Raw genomic sequence first — 13,403 nt, 5'->3', positions numbered from 1 at the left:
AAAATTGCTATAAACTCAGGATCAACTTTGTGTACCTTCTCTGGATTACCCCCAAAACCAATATGTCTTTCTTACTAAAACTGTTATCTGTATTCTAGGTGTGGTCTGATTAGTGCCTTCTATAGTTTTATCAAGAATTCACTGTTTTTATACTCTATTTGCCTTCTCTATTAGTTGCCGAATTAAGATGCTAGCTTGCGATTCATGGGCAAAGACTCCCAATCCCTCAGTTCCATAGTTTTCTGCAGTCCATGTCCATTCAAATAATATTCAGCTCTTCTATTTTTCTAGCCAAAGTGCATACACTTAATTTTTTGCATATTATATTCCATCTACCAGGCTTTTGCACACTCACTTAACCTACCTATATCCCTCTGTAGACTCTGTCATCCTTATTACTTGCCTTCCAACCTACTTTTGGTGTCATTCACAAACTTAGTGATATTCACTTCCTACATCCAAGTCATTCATATGTACTGTAGATAACTTGCATTTAGAGATTGGGAAATAGGAAGACTGAAGTTTTGTCTCAGTGCTATAATTTTGCAGCTGAGGATAAACTGATCGAGTGAGGTCACAATGTGATAAAGGGCTCATTTAGGAGGGTATTTTCACTGAATCTAATTTGAGCAGACTTGGAACGCAGAATTTTCTGGTTACACTGATTGCTTAGATAAAGAAAAAAGGTATTTTGTGTTATAATGTGAGACAATTTCTGGTTAAATGTGAACATCTTCAGGTTATGAACAGCAGTAGAATTACCCCTCTAATGCTAAAAGCACTTTTGCTCTTAAAATAAAATAAAATCAGACACTTGCCATGTAAAGATATGCAAATTAGTGTAGAATTTAATTAAGCACTTTTATGGAAAATGAGTCACCAGAAACGTGACTCAACCTCTCATCTCACGCATTGCATATTCGCAAGTGACAGGGTACAAAGAGGAAGAAAACAGTCATATCACAAAATTAGGAACGCACTTCAGAACTGGGAAATTTTCAATACAGATCAGTGAAACATAGTACAAAAATCTGCGGTAAATTGTATTTGAGTGAACGTCTGTATATCCAGGACAAAGCAGCAGTGCAGGACAGAGAAAAAGATTAAATAGCAAAAAGCTATAGGTTATTACAAAATATATATTCAGTCCTGCTGCGATCTCATGTTCAGATCCCTTCATGACCATTATATAAAATTCAAGTAATGAACTGTGTACAGTTAATCTGCATTGTTGGGTCAAAACAGCATCCCGATCTTCCATCAATACCCAAAAAGTCCAGCCAGACCTTCACTGGAAAGGATTAGAAGGTTCTGCTGTCAAATGAGTATCACAAGACATAGGGAATTCTCTCTTTTAATAATTCATGTCCTTCACCCGCAAATAAATGAATCAGCTTCCATATAGAAACAGTTACCATCCATACTCCTGATAGCCAGTCATAAGGTAGCTTGCGAGCAGCAGTTTAATATTTACATTGCTCCCCCACCCACCCTCCCACATTTCCCTTAGTGACTAAAGCGAACAAACGTGCGTAGTTTTAGTTTGTCCTGTGGATCTCCATAGTTATTCTTCCAAAAGCTGAAAGAGTGGAATTCACATGCTCAGTACACGCCTCTTCATCTGTAACATAGCACTGGACTCACACAGCAGACTGGTCCCAGGTCTGGTTAACATAAGCAGATTAATGTTAGTACCACGCACTATTTAAATACATTTCTAAGTACTGGATCACAAATTACAATCAACTGTGCAGAAGATACCTTGGTAACTGGGGCCCTCGACGATCCTGTAGGTACACGGATACCAGCCCCTCTGTTATCATCCAACATCCTTCCTGGTGACCTCTCCCTACTGGGGTCCAAAGGTCTGCCTGGAGATTTCTCCCTCTCCAAGCCCCTGCGTGGTGATTTCTCTCTTCTCACCTCTTGTCTACCTTCTCTGTACCGGACAGATCTGTTCAAATCCTGAGGTGAATTTTCTCTTGGGCCAGGTGCCAATTTCTTTGACATGTGCTCATTGTAGGAGGGAAGGCCGCGCTTGTTAGGGCTGCTACTGTCACAGAGGGAGAAAGGATTCTGGTCAGGAGACAGAAGTTTCAAGTTTCAACAACGTGAAAGCCAGTACAGGGCATTGGTTGGTTCAAGTTTTCAGACTGATTTAATGATTACTTAAGGAAATAAGTGGCACTGAAGTTAACAACTTTTATTCATAAAAAAATTGATAACTGGACAGAAAAACGTGGCTGTTCAGAACAGACACCATCATTACTCTCTGAGGAAGTTGTTTGTACTGAATGATCAGATAAAACAAGAGTAATATTCCCTTGTGAGAAGTGGACGTTGCTGGCTGGGCCAGCATTTATTGCCTGTCTATATCTATCTGGAGAAGGTGGTGGTGAGCTGCCTTCTTGAACTGCTATATTATATGTAGCACAATGCCACAATGCCATTAGAGATGTAATTCCAGGATTTTGACCCAGTGACAGTGAAGGAATGGTGATATATTTCTAAGTTAAGATGGTGAGGGGAACTTGTAGGTCATTGTGTTCCCCTGCATCTGCTGCCCTTGCCCTTCTAGGTGGAAGTGGTTGTGGGTATGAAATGTGCTGTGGAAAGATCTTTGGTGAATTCCTATGGATAATTTACACTGTTGCTACTGAATGTCAGTGATAGAGGAACTGGATGTGATGTCAGTTAATTAGGCTACTCTGTCCTGGATGGTATCGAGTTTCTTGTGTTGTTGGAACTGCATTCATCCAGACAGGTGGGGATCATTCCATCACAGTCCTGACTTGTGCCATGTAAATAGTGGATGGGCTTTGGGGAGTCAGCAGGTCAGTTAGTTGCTGCAGTATTCCTAGCCTCTGACCTGCTCTTTTTATCACTGTATTTATATGACGAGTCCAGTTGTGTTTGTGGTCAATGGTCACCCCAGGATTTTGATATTAGAGGTTTCAGCAATGGTAACACCATTGAATGTCAGATTGTCTCTTATTAGTGATGGTCATTGCCTGGCACTTGTGTGGCAAGAATGTCACTTGCCATTTTTTTCAGCCCAAGCCTGGATATTATCCAGATCTTGTCAAATATGGACTGCTTCAGTATGAGTCTCAGATGATGCTGAATATTGGCAAAAATCCTTACTTCTGACCTTACGGTGGAGGGAAAGTCATTGATGAAGCAGCTGAAGGTGGTTGGGTCTTGGACATTACCCTGAAGTTGCTGAGGGTAGTGTCCTGTGCCCAGCAGCTGTCTTGAGTTGCTGGATCTGTTTGAAGTCTGTTTTATTTAGCACAGTGATAGTGCCATGCAACATAATGGAAGGTATTCTTAATGTGAAGGTGGCACTGTCACCACAAGGTCTGCAGGGTGGTCACTTATTAATAATGTCATGGACAGATGCATCTGCAGCTTGCAGGTTGAGAAAGATTTTTTTTCCATTTTGTTGGTTACCTCACCACCTGTTGCAGATCCTGTCTAGCAGCAATGCTTTTGGGACCCACCCACCTTGATCTGTAGTGCTGCTGCCAAGCCATTCTTGGTACTGGACATTGTAATCCCCTATCCAGAGTAAATTTTGCATCCTTGCCACCCTCAGTGCTTCCAACAAGTGTGGATTAATTTGGAGGAGTACTGATTCATCAGCCAAGGGAGGACAGTACATGGTATATAGAGTCATAGAGATGTATAGCATGGAAACAGACCCTTCGGTCCAACCTGTCCATACTGAGCAGGTTAAACCCAGCACCATGAGACTTCATGGGATTCAGAGTCAATGAGAATTGCCAGGGCAACTCCCTCCTGACTATATACTACTCTAACGCCATCTCTGCTGGGTCTGTCCTGCTGGTGGGACAGGACATATCCAGAGATGGTGATGGTGGTGTTTGGGACATTACCTTAAAGATATGATTCAGTGAGTATGAGTATGAGTATGTAAGGCTATTGCTTGACTAGTCTGTAAGACAGCTCTCCCAATTTTTGTACTAACCGCACAGCCATTAGTAAGGAAGACTTTGCAGAGCTGACAGGGTTGTTTCTGCCATCGTTTTTAGGTGCTTAAGTGGATACCCAGTGGTCAGGCCAGTTTCATTTCTTTGTTGAGACTTTGTAGCAATTGATAAAATGGAGTGGTTTGCTAACCCATTTCTGAGGGCCTTTGAGAGCCAACGAAATTGCTGCAGCTCTGGAGTCACGTGTAGGACAGACCAGGTGAAGTAGGCAGATTTCCTTCCCTGAAGGACATTAATGAAGTTGATGAGGTTAACCACACTCTTCCTTTGCATTAGTGGTAGGGGACTGTAAGCATTCAAAGTATTTAAAGTAAGAAAGTGATAAATTCAGAAACTATAACTAGGCAGCATAAAGTCAATGGTGGGGAAATTTTCCAAGGCTATACGAAACAGGCAGCAAGGTGGTGGGGCAGCTATGAATTTATAAAAGTCCTGGAAAGCAAATATATCTCGACATGTTCCTGCCTAGCCCTGCTTTTCTCACGGTCAGGATTCATATGTAGAAAGAAACCTACAGGTTAATTGGCATTTGAAAAAGTATGAGTTAATAAATGAAAGTCAGCAGAGATTTGTTATGGTAGGTTATTTTGCATTAACCTGATTGTGTTTTTCAATTACATAAGAGGAAATTGTTAAGGATAGTAAAGCTGATGCTGTGTATATGGACTTTCAAAAAATATTTGACAAAATCTCATAATACAGAATTAAAATCAATTGGTGGAAGCATCGTGGATACAAAATTGGCTAAGAGGCAAAAATCAGAGAGTAATGGTGAATGGCTGTTAATCAGTTTTTAGACAAAGGTACATAGGGCTGTTACCTAAGAATTGTTGCTAAAACCACTGATCTTTCATTAATAACTTGGACTTCGGTATACAAGACATCATTTCAAGTTTGCAGATGATATGAAATTCAGAAGTGTGGTAAACAATCAAGAGGATTGAAACAGAAGAACACACACTCAGCTACTGGATGGACACACGGAAGATGCAATTTAAAATAAAAACAGTAGTGTGAATTGATTTTGCCTCTCCTCATTTTTCTTACTAAGACTTATGAATTAAATGATGCAATTTTTAAGAAAGTGCAGGAAGAGAGAAACCTGGGACTGTATATACACAAAATCTTTATAAAGTACTGCTGAGGCTGGAGTACTATCTTCAATTCTGGATACAATACCACATGAAGGATGTCAGGAACTGATAGAGGGTGCAAAAGAGATCGACTAGAACGATACAAGGATCGAGGAACACAAGTTATGTGGAAAGATTGGACAAAAAGATGCTGTCTTCCACTCACCAGAGTTTAAGAGGAGATTTGGTAGATATGTTAAAATTCATGAATGGTTTTGAGAAGAATAACTGGTTCGAGGAGGAGAAGGGCCAGTAACCAGGGGATAGATTAAAATTAATTAGTGCAAGAATAAGAAACATCACAAAGAGGGGTTTTTCTTAAAAAGAAATTATTTGATCTGAATTGCACTGTCTGAAACAATGATGGAAGAATATTCTACAGCAACATTAAAGTGGGAACTGAATAAACACATGAAGAGAAAACCAAACAAACAGAGTGCTGAGGGGAAGGGTAGGGATATAAAAATATTTGGATAACTTTTCCAAAGAGTCAAATGTCCAAATAGTATTCTTGTGTTAAATTATTTTCCAATTAGGCTTCATTGTAATTAATTCCTTATAAGTCTGCATGACAATTGGCATCCAAGTGGTATGCAGTTATATTTCAAATCTTACTAGTTTAAGAGTCAGGAGATTTGTTCAACTCATAGGTATTGGAGAATGCAAGATGAGGTTCTAAAATCTCTACAACAATATTAAATATTAACTAGTTCACTTTCAGTATTGTCTTCCTTATTCTTTGAATGAAACTTCGCTTTTTATCTTCCTAATTCCCAAATGAGGCACAGAAAAGGCTGAGTGGAGTAAGTTATTAAGTTAAGAATATTTAGTTTGCACTAATGCACCTCATTATTGGTTCATCAGGATGCTTAAAATCACTTTATAATAGGACTGCTTCTGGAGTTTAGATACTGTTTTTTTCTTGGTAAATATAGCAACCAAAGTCTATCAACAAAGACACTACCTGCAGCAGTGAGATGAACAACAGTTAATATGCTGATCATTATTGGACAACAAATGTTGGTCAGAATATCACACAAATTCCTAGCTCCTTTTTGAAAGTCCTACTGGACTTTTTAACAATAAATACCTGAGTCGGTATTTTATCCAAAAGCAATCCCATTAATTCCAAGCTCTATTCAGTTTTACACATGGAGTAAAATGATTTGTTTACATTTATTCACAAAATAAGGAAGACATTACAGAAAATGAAACTAGCATTACTTTCAATTAGAACGACGCAGAAAAAGGTGCAAGCCTTTGATTTAATAGCAGCATTTGGCACGGAGCCTGTCCCCGTTGCTCAGAAGGGAAGGGTGGAGAAGAGCAGAGCAATAGTTATTGGGGACTCGATAGTTCGGGGCACAGATAGGCGGTTTTGTGGGGGCGAGAGAGACCCACGTTCGATATGTTGCCTCCCAGGTGCAAGGGTACGTGATGTCTCTGATCGTGTTTTCCGGGTCCTTAAGGGGGAGGGGGAGCAGCCCGAAGTCATGGTCTACATTGGCACCAATGACATAGGTAGGAAGAGGGCTGAGGATGTTAGGCAGGCTTTCAGGGAGCGAGGTTGGAAGCTCCGAGTTAGTACAAACAGAGTTGTTGTCTCTGGTTTGTTACCTGTGCCACGTGATAGAGAGTCGAGGAATAGGGAGAGAGAACAGTTAAATGCGTGGCTACAGGGATGGTGCAGGAGGGAGGGATTCCGGTATCTGGATAACTGGGGTTCTTTCTGGGGAAGGTGGGACCTCTATAAACAGGATGGTCTACACCTGAATCTGATGGGCACCAGTATCGTTGGGGGAAGGTTTGCTAGTGCTCTTTGGGGGGGTTTAAACTAACTCTGCAGGGGCATGGGAACCTAGACTGTAACTTTAGGGTGCAGGACCTGGAGTGTAGGGAGGTTAGGAACATGGCATCAATCTCAAAGGAGGGTACCTGTAAACAGGAAAGTGGCTTGAAGAGCGTATACTTCAATGCAAGAAGTATACGAAATAAGGTAGGTGAACTTGCAGCGTGGGTTGTTACCTGGGATTTCAATGTTGTGGCTATTACGGAGACATGGGTAGACCAGGGACAGGATTGGCTGTTGCAGGTTCCAAGGTTTAAATGTTTTAGTAAGGTCAGAGGTGGGGGTAAAAGAGGGGAAGGTGTGGCATTGCTTGTCAAAGATAGTATTACAGCGGTGGAAAGGACGATGGATGAAGACTCGCCATCTGAGATAGTTTGGGCTGAGGTTAGGAATAGGAAAGATGAGGTCACCCTGTTAGGAGTTTTCTACAGGCCTCCTAATAGTCCGAGAGACGTAGAAGAAAGGATTGCGAGGATGATTCAGGAGAACTGTGAAAGTAATAGGGTGGTTGTTATGGGGACTTTAACTTTCCAGATATTGACTGGGAAAGCTATAGCTTGAGTACGTTAGTTGGGTCGGTGTTTGTCCAATGTGTGCAGGAGAGTTTCCTGACACAATATGTAGACAGGCCAACAAGAGGTGAGGCCATACTGGATTTGGTTCTGGGTAACGAACCAGGCCAGGTGTTAGAATTGGAGGTAGGTGAGCACTTTGGGGACAGTGACCACAATTCGGTGAATTTTACTCGAGTGATGGAGAGGGATAAGTGTGCACTGCAGGGCAAAAGTTATAGCTGGGGGCAGGGAAATTATGATGCGGTGAGGCATGACTTAGGATGCGCTTGGAAAAGTAGGCTTCAAGGGAAGGGCGCAATTGATATGTGGAGCTTGTTCAAGGAGCAACTATTGAGTGTCCTTGATAAGTATGTACCTGTCAGGCAGGGAGGAAAGGGTCGTGTGAGGGAGCCGTGGTTTAATAAGGAATTGGAATCCCTTGTTAAAGGGAAGAGGGCGGCCTATGTAAAGATGAGGTGTGAAGGTTCAATTGGGGCGATTGAGAGTTATAAGGTAGCCAGGAAGGATCTGAAGAGAGAGATAAGGGCAGCAAGGAGGGGACATGAAAAGTCCTTAGTTGGTAGGATTAGGGAAAACCCAAAGGCTTTCTATAGGTATGTCAGAAATAAAAGAATGACTAGGGTAGGAATAGGTCCAGTCAAGGATAGTAGTGGGAAGTTGCGTGTGGAGGCTGAAGAGATTGGGGAGACACTGAATTAATACTTTTCGTCAGTATTCACTCAGGAACAGGATGTTGTTGCCGATGTGAATATTGAGTCACAATTAATTAGAATGGACGGCTTTGAGGTATGTAGGGAAGAGGTGTTGGAAATTCTGGAAAGGGTGAAAATAGATAAGCCCCCTGGGCCTGATGACATTTATCCTAGGATTCTCTGGGAAGCAAGGGAGGAGATTGCAGAGCCATTGGCCTTGATTTTTATGTCCTCGTTGTCTACAGGAATAGTGCCAGAAGACTGGAGGATAGCAAATGTGGTTCCCTACTTCAAGAAGGGGAGTAGGGATAACCCTGGTAACTGTAGGCCGGTGAGTCTCACTTCTGTTGTGGGCAAAATCTTAGAGAGAATTGTAAGGGATAGGATTTATGAACATCTGGATAGGAATAATGTGATCAAGGATAGTCAGCATGGTTTTGTGAAGGGCAGGTCGTGCCTCACAAACCTTATTGAATTCTTTGAGAAGGTGACTAAGGAGGTGGACGAGGGTAAAGCGGTAGATGTGGTGTATATGGATTTTAGTAAGGCGTTTGATAAGGTTCCCCATGGTAGGCTACTGCAAAAAATACGGAGGTATGGCATTGAGGGTGAGTTGGAGGTTTGGATTAGGAATTGGCTGGCTGGAAGAAGACAGAGGGTAGTAGTTGAAGGTAAAGGTTCATCTTGGAGCGCAGTTACTAGCGGTGTTCCGCAAGGATCTGTTTTGGGACCATTGCTGTTTGTCATTTTTATAAATGACCTGGAGGAGGGGCTAGAAGGTTGGGTGAGCAAGTTTGCAGATGATACGAAAGTCGGTGGAGTTGTTGACAGTGAGGAAGGATGTGGCAGGTTACAGCGGGAGAAAGAAAAGCTGCAGAGCTGGGCAGGAAGGTGGCAAATGGAGTTCAATGTAGTTAAGTATGAAGTGATTCATTTTGGTAAGAGTAACAAGATGATGGGGTACTGGGCTAATGGTCAGATACTTGGTAGTGTGGATGAGCAGAGGGATCTTGGTGTCCATGTACACAGATCTCTGAAAGTTGCCACCCAGGTAAATAGTGCTGTGAAGAAGGCATATGGCGTACTGGCTTTTATTGGTAGAGGAATTGAGTTCCGGAGTTCTGAGGTCATGTTGCAGTTGTATAAGACTCCGGTGCGGCCGCATCTGGAGTATCGTGTGCAGTTTTGGTCGCCATACTATAGGAAGGATGTGGAGGCACTGGAACGGGTGCAGAGGAGGTTTACCAGGATGTTGCCTGGTATGGTCGGAAGATCGTATGAGGAAAGGCTGAGGCACTTGGGGCTGTTTTCATTGGAGAAAAGAAGGTTTAGGGGTGACTTGATAGAGGTGTACAAGATAATTAGGGGTTTAGATAGGGTTGACCATGAGAACCTTTTTCCACGTATGGAGTCAGCTCTTACAAGGGGGCATAGCTTTAAATTGAGGGGTGGTAGGTATAGGACAGATGTTAGGGGTAGATTCTTTACTCAGCGAGTCGTGAGTTCATGGAATGCCCTGCCAGTAGCAGTGGTGGACTCTCCCTCTTTATGGGCATTTAAACGGGCATTGGATAGGCATATGGAGGATAGTGGGCTAGTGTAGGTTAGGTGGGCTTGGATTGGCACAACATCGAGGGCCAAAGGGCCTGTACTGCGCTGTATTTTTCTATGTTCTATTTCTGCTTCAAAGGCAGAAGTTCAACTGATCTCCAGTTAGTCCTGGCAAATGGAGACAGCAGCTCCAGCCCTGAATTCTACATTTGTGTCTGGTGGGATGGGGGAGCATATAGGTGCCCTTATTATAAAGGTTGTTTGTAACCATAAAATCATCCTACAGATTGACAATCCTATCGCCTATTGTAATGATGGAGCATTCACAGTGCTTAAGCAACACTGACAGCATTCATATCATGGCTTGTCAGAATGTTAATCAGCCTGTGAATCGTTCAACAGATTACATTCTTTATTTGTGGAACAGTGTGAAGGCACAAAAACAATCTCTTGCCGACTTAACTTTCTTGTTTTCTTCCCAGGATGATGAGTGAGTGAGTCATTTATTAAAAATGGTTTCATACAGCATCTTTCACAATCTCCGTTCATCCCATAAATCATTATAAATTGCAGTTAGTGTTGTTTTGTAATAAGGTGGATTTCTTCCCCCTACCCTCTCCACCCCCATTCCCCCACACTTAAAGTATGGTTAGTATATTTTGATACTACTGGTCAAGTAATGGGATACTAAACAGGGCATAGTGTCATGTGATCTTTTTTACACATTCATTTAAACTAGCAGTCTTCATTTTAACATCTCACCTAAAAGGCTGCACTGCTGCCTATGTAGATCTGCTCAGTACTGCACTGCAATAATCACCCTAGATTACATTTAAGGAGTTCTTGTGCTGCGGTGAATAGAGTTTCCATGTCTGAGCCAGAAGTTTAATTCCCATTCTGGAACTTGTTGGCATGAAAGGTGTACTCACAGCAAGGCCAAACAAGTTGTTTATCAACCTGGAGAACCTTATTACACATACCTATATAACAGGAGTTAGGAGCAATACAATCTCGATCAGGCAGAACTCCACATGCTGGGCTCCAGGTTTCACAAACTCCCCATACATGTTATTACCACAGGCTCTGCTTCATTGCAGGCATCTTCCTCACTTTGAAGGACTATCAGAAGAAGATTATGTTTAAATCCTGGAAAAAGACCTGAACCCACCACCTTCTCATTCAGATGATAGACTAAATGTCTCTTCTTGTGACACAAAGGTAGCTATTTAATGGCATGGGCAGAGAAAACTTCTTTAAAAAAAAACACAAAGTTCCGATTGTTACTGTAAGCCAAAATTAAATCAAATATTATGGAGTGCTAAAGTACTTCCAAAGACAAGACGATTAACAGTGATGTGCACAAGATGACTGGAGACAGTGCAGGAACAATTGAAGTCACGTACATGACATGTGTATGTTTTGACACAAACAAGCAGTTAATGGCTGCTCACTCACGTCATGTTTGCTGTTGGTGAAACAGGGTCCATGTTGTGGGAAGGAGACCTAAAAAACAGAATATGCACTGCACATACCTCAGTTACTACTGCAACCAATTCAGATGGACACCATGCTTTACACAGTTTTATCATAATTGGTGAACCCCATCAAAATGAACTTTGGTCCAGGAATTGACTACACACCTTGAGACAGAATGGCATCTATAAAGTACAGGCAATAGAAAAGATACTAAACCCTGCAAGTGTCCTGTAAATCAGGATTCATTAGCCCTTGAAGTCCAGAAGCACATGTACTTTGAAAGCAGAATACATGTTTTTCTTTAACTTGTCATTGCGATGCTACAACAAATCGCAGGAGTTTTCTTGGCTATAAATTGTTCAACTGCTGTGGATTGTCTAATGAGAACATAATTGGAATGTCTCCATGTTCTACCTTCTTTTTAAATAGGCCAAGATAATCAAATTTCTAACAAAAAAATACATTTCCGTGAAACGAGTAAAACAGGGACAGTTTTATATCAATGACATTTTAAATTACCTCTATACTCGACTATTTCAATGCGCTAGTGGCTGCCTTCGTAATATTCTTTTACATATTTGAAGTCATCTAAAACTTTGCTGCCTTTGTCTTTGCTCATATCAAAAACACCTTTACACATCATTCTATCTTCCCTCCCATCCTTAAAATCTCCAGTCTTGCCCCCCAACCTTCCAAGATATGCTAATCTTCGTCAGGTTTATCTCCCAATTAAAACATTCTACTGTTGCTGGTCAAACCTTCAACTACCAAGACCTTAAACAATGGAGTTTACTTCATACACCTCTTCACCTTTAAGACACTCCTATCCACTCGTAAAAGAATCAACAGAACAGAAGTGGAAACATATGATAATGGCACTAAGTCATAATACTCTTTTAGGGAGCTAGTTTCGACCTGATGGGGTCAGTGGCCTCTTCTGCACCATAACAATTCTAATTTAAAATCCACCTCTTTGACTAATCATTTGATAATCTCTCTTGATATCGTTTTAAGTGGCTTATTATTAATGCTTACTTTATAAAGCTTTTGAGAAGAGCCTCGTGAGCATTTATTACATAATGACACGACACGTATTTGAATGTTAATTAGTGTTGAATAAATGTTATGCTTTAGAATCATTTCTATATAACCCTGACAACATAAAAGCAGTAAAGAACAAGGTTAGAATGATTTTTGTTTATATCAAAACTTGCTCAATTGTAGAATGACTGGGTAAAACTTCACAGAAACAGCTTTGAAATTTCACTGAAAACTTTTTTTTTCCCAATTCTTCACATACTTGAATTTTCCTTCCTTACCATTCAAATTATTTTTCCTTGAATATTTTGGAGTCTGGCTGTTGCATTTTGTTACAATGCTATAGTAATTAATGATTGCCATGAGTGGGATTTGAGTGCAGATTGGGTTAAACTCTGCACAAGGATGTGGGAGTTCCTTGACTAAACCTCTCACCGAACTGTGCGCAGGGTGTACCGGTCCTCCTGGGAGTTGGTAGTATTATTGCAACACAAATTCTTGGCCAACTTGTGATGGTCTCTTGCTTTGACATTTTGTTGAACTGGCCTGAATAAAACTATTCAGTTGTGATCTTGTATGAACTGCAGTGATAACCAAGCTAGCGAAAACTCAGTGAGATGCACTGGTTTCAAATGTCATACCACCAAAGCACTGCTTCGTGACATATATACCATGCATTTTCACTATCCAAGTTATAGACAAACAGAAAAGTTACGGAAAAATAATAGGCCTGGTCATCTTTGGAAAGATAAAAGCCAGGCTAATGCTCTAAATCTTTGATCAGAAAATCTTTTAACATCCACCCTTAAGGAGATAAATTATTGCAAACAATTGAATTAATAACTATTTTATAAATCATTTGCCTGGGAGGAGAACCTATCATGGAGTTATTTTGTAATTCAATTTGGAAGAAGCATGTTAAATTAAAGACAAACTCTTTGCCAGAAGGAATATATGTTGAGAATTAGCAGGAGAATTTGTGGGCCATTGTTACCAGTTTTGCAGAAACTTTCTAATATTCAGTGCAAACACGTGAAGATAATGCAGGCTTGGGCAATATAAGCAAAAATACTGTG

At 41.1% G+C, this 13,403-nt stretch overlaps 1 protein-coding gene across 9 annotated transcripts in view; it reads right to left on the bottom strand.

Moving 5' to 3' along the window:
• Positions 1–1,498: 1,498 nt before the first annotated feature.
• Positions 1,499–13,403, bottom strand: part of LOC140487859 (citron Rho-interacting kinase-like) — a 221,205-nt gene continuing 209,300 nt past the window's right edge. For 3 of the 9 annotated variants that reach the window (XM_072587207.1, XM_072587213.1, XM_072587216.1), the window contains 3 exons: positions 11,269–11,316; positions 1,762–2,053; positions 1,499–1,664 (listed from right to left, as the gene is read on the bottom strand). In XM_072587207.1, coding sequence (XP_072443308.1) covers positions 1,641–1,664; positions 1,762–2,053; positions 11,269–11,316 — 364 coding nt within the window. In that variant the 3' untranslated portion in view covers positions 1,499–1,640. Of the gene's footprint in view, positions 1,665–1,761; positions 2,077–11,268; positions 11,317–13,403 lie in introns of those variants that run through there. The other 6 variants (XM_072587209.1, XM_072587210.1, XM_072587211.1 and 3 more) reach the window with 4 other exon arrangements.

The sequence above is a fragment of the Chiloscyllium punctatum genome, chromosome 17, assembly GCF_047496795.1.
Source record: "Chiloscyllium punctatum isolate Juve2018m chromosome 17, sChiPun1.3, whole genome shotgun sequence".
Lineage (NCBI taxonomy): Eukaryota > Metazoa > Chordata > Chondrichthyes > Orectolobiformes > Hemiscylliidae > Chiloscyllium > Chiloscyllium punctatum.
This window is presented reverse-complemented; position numbering and strand designations above follow the sequence as displayed.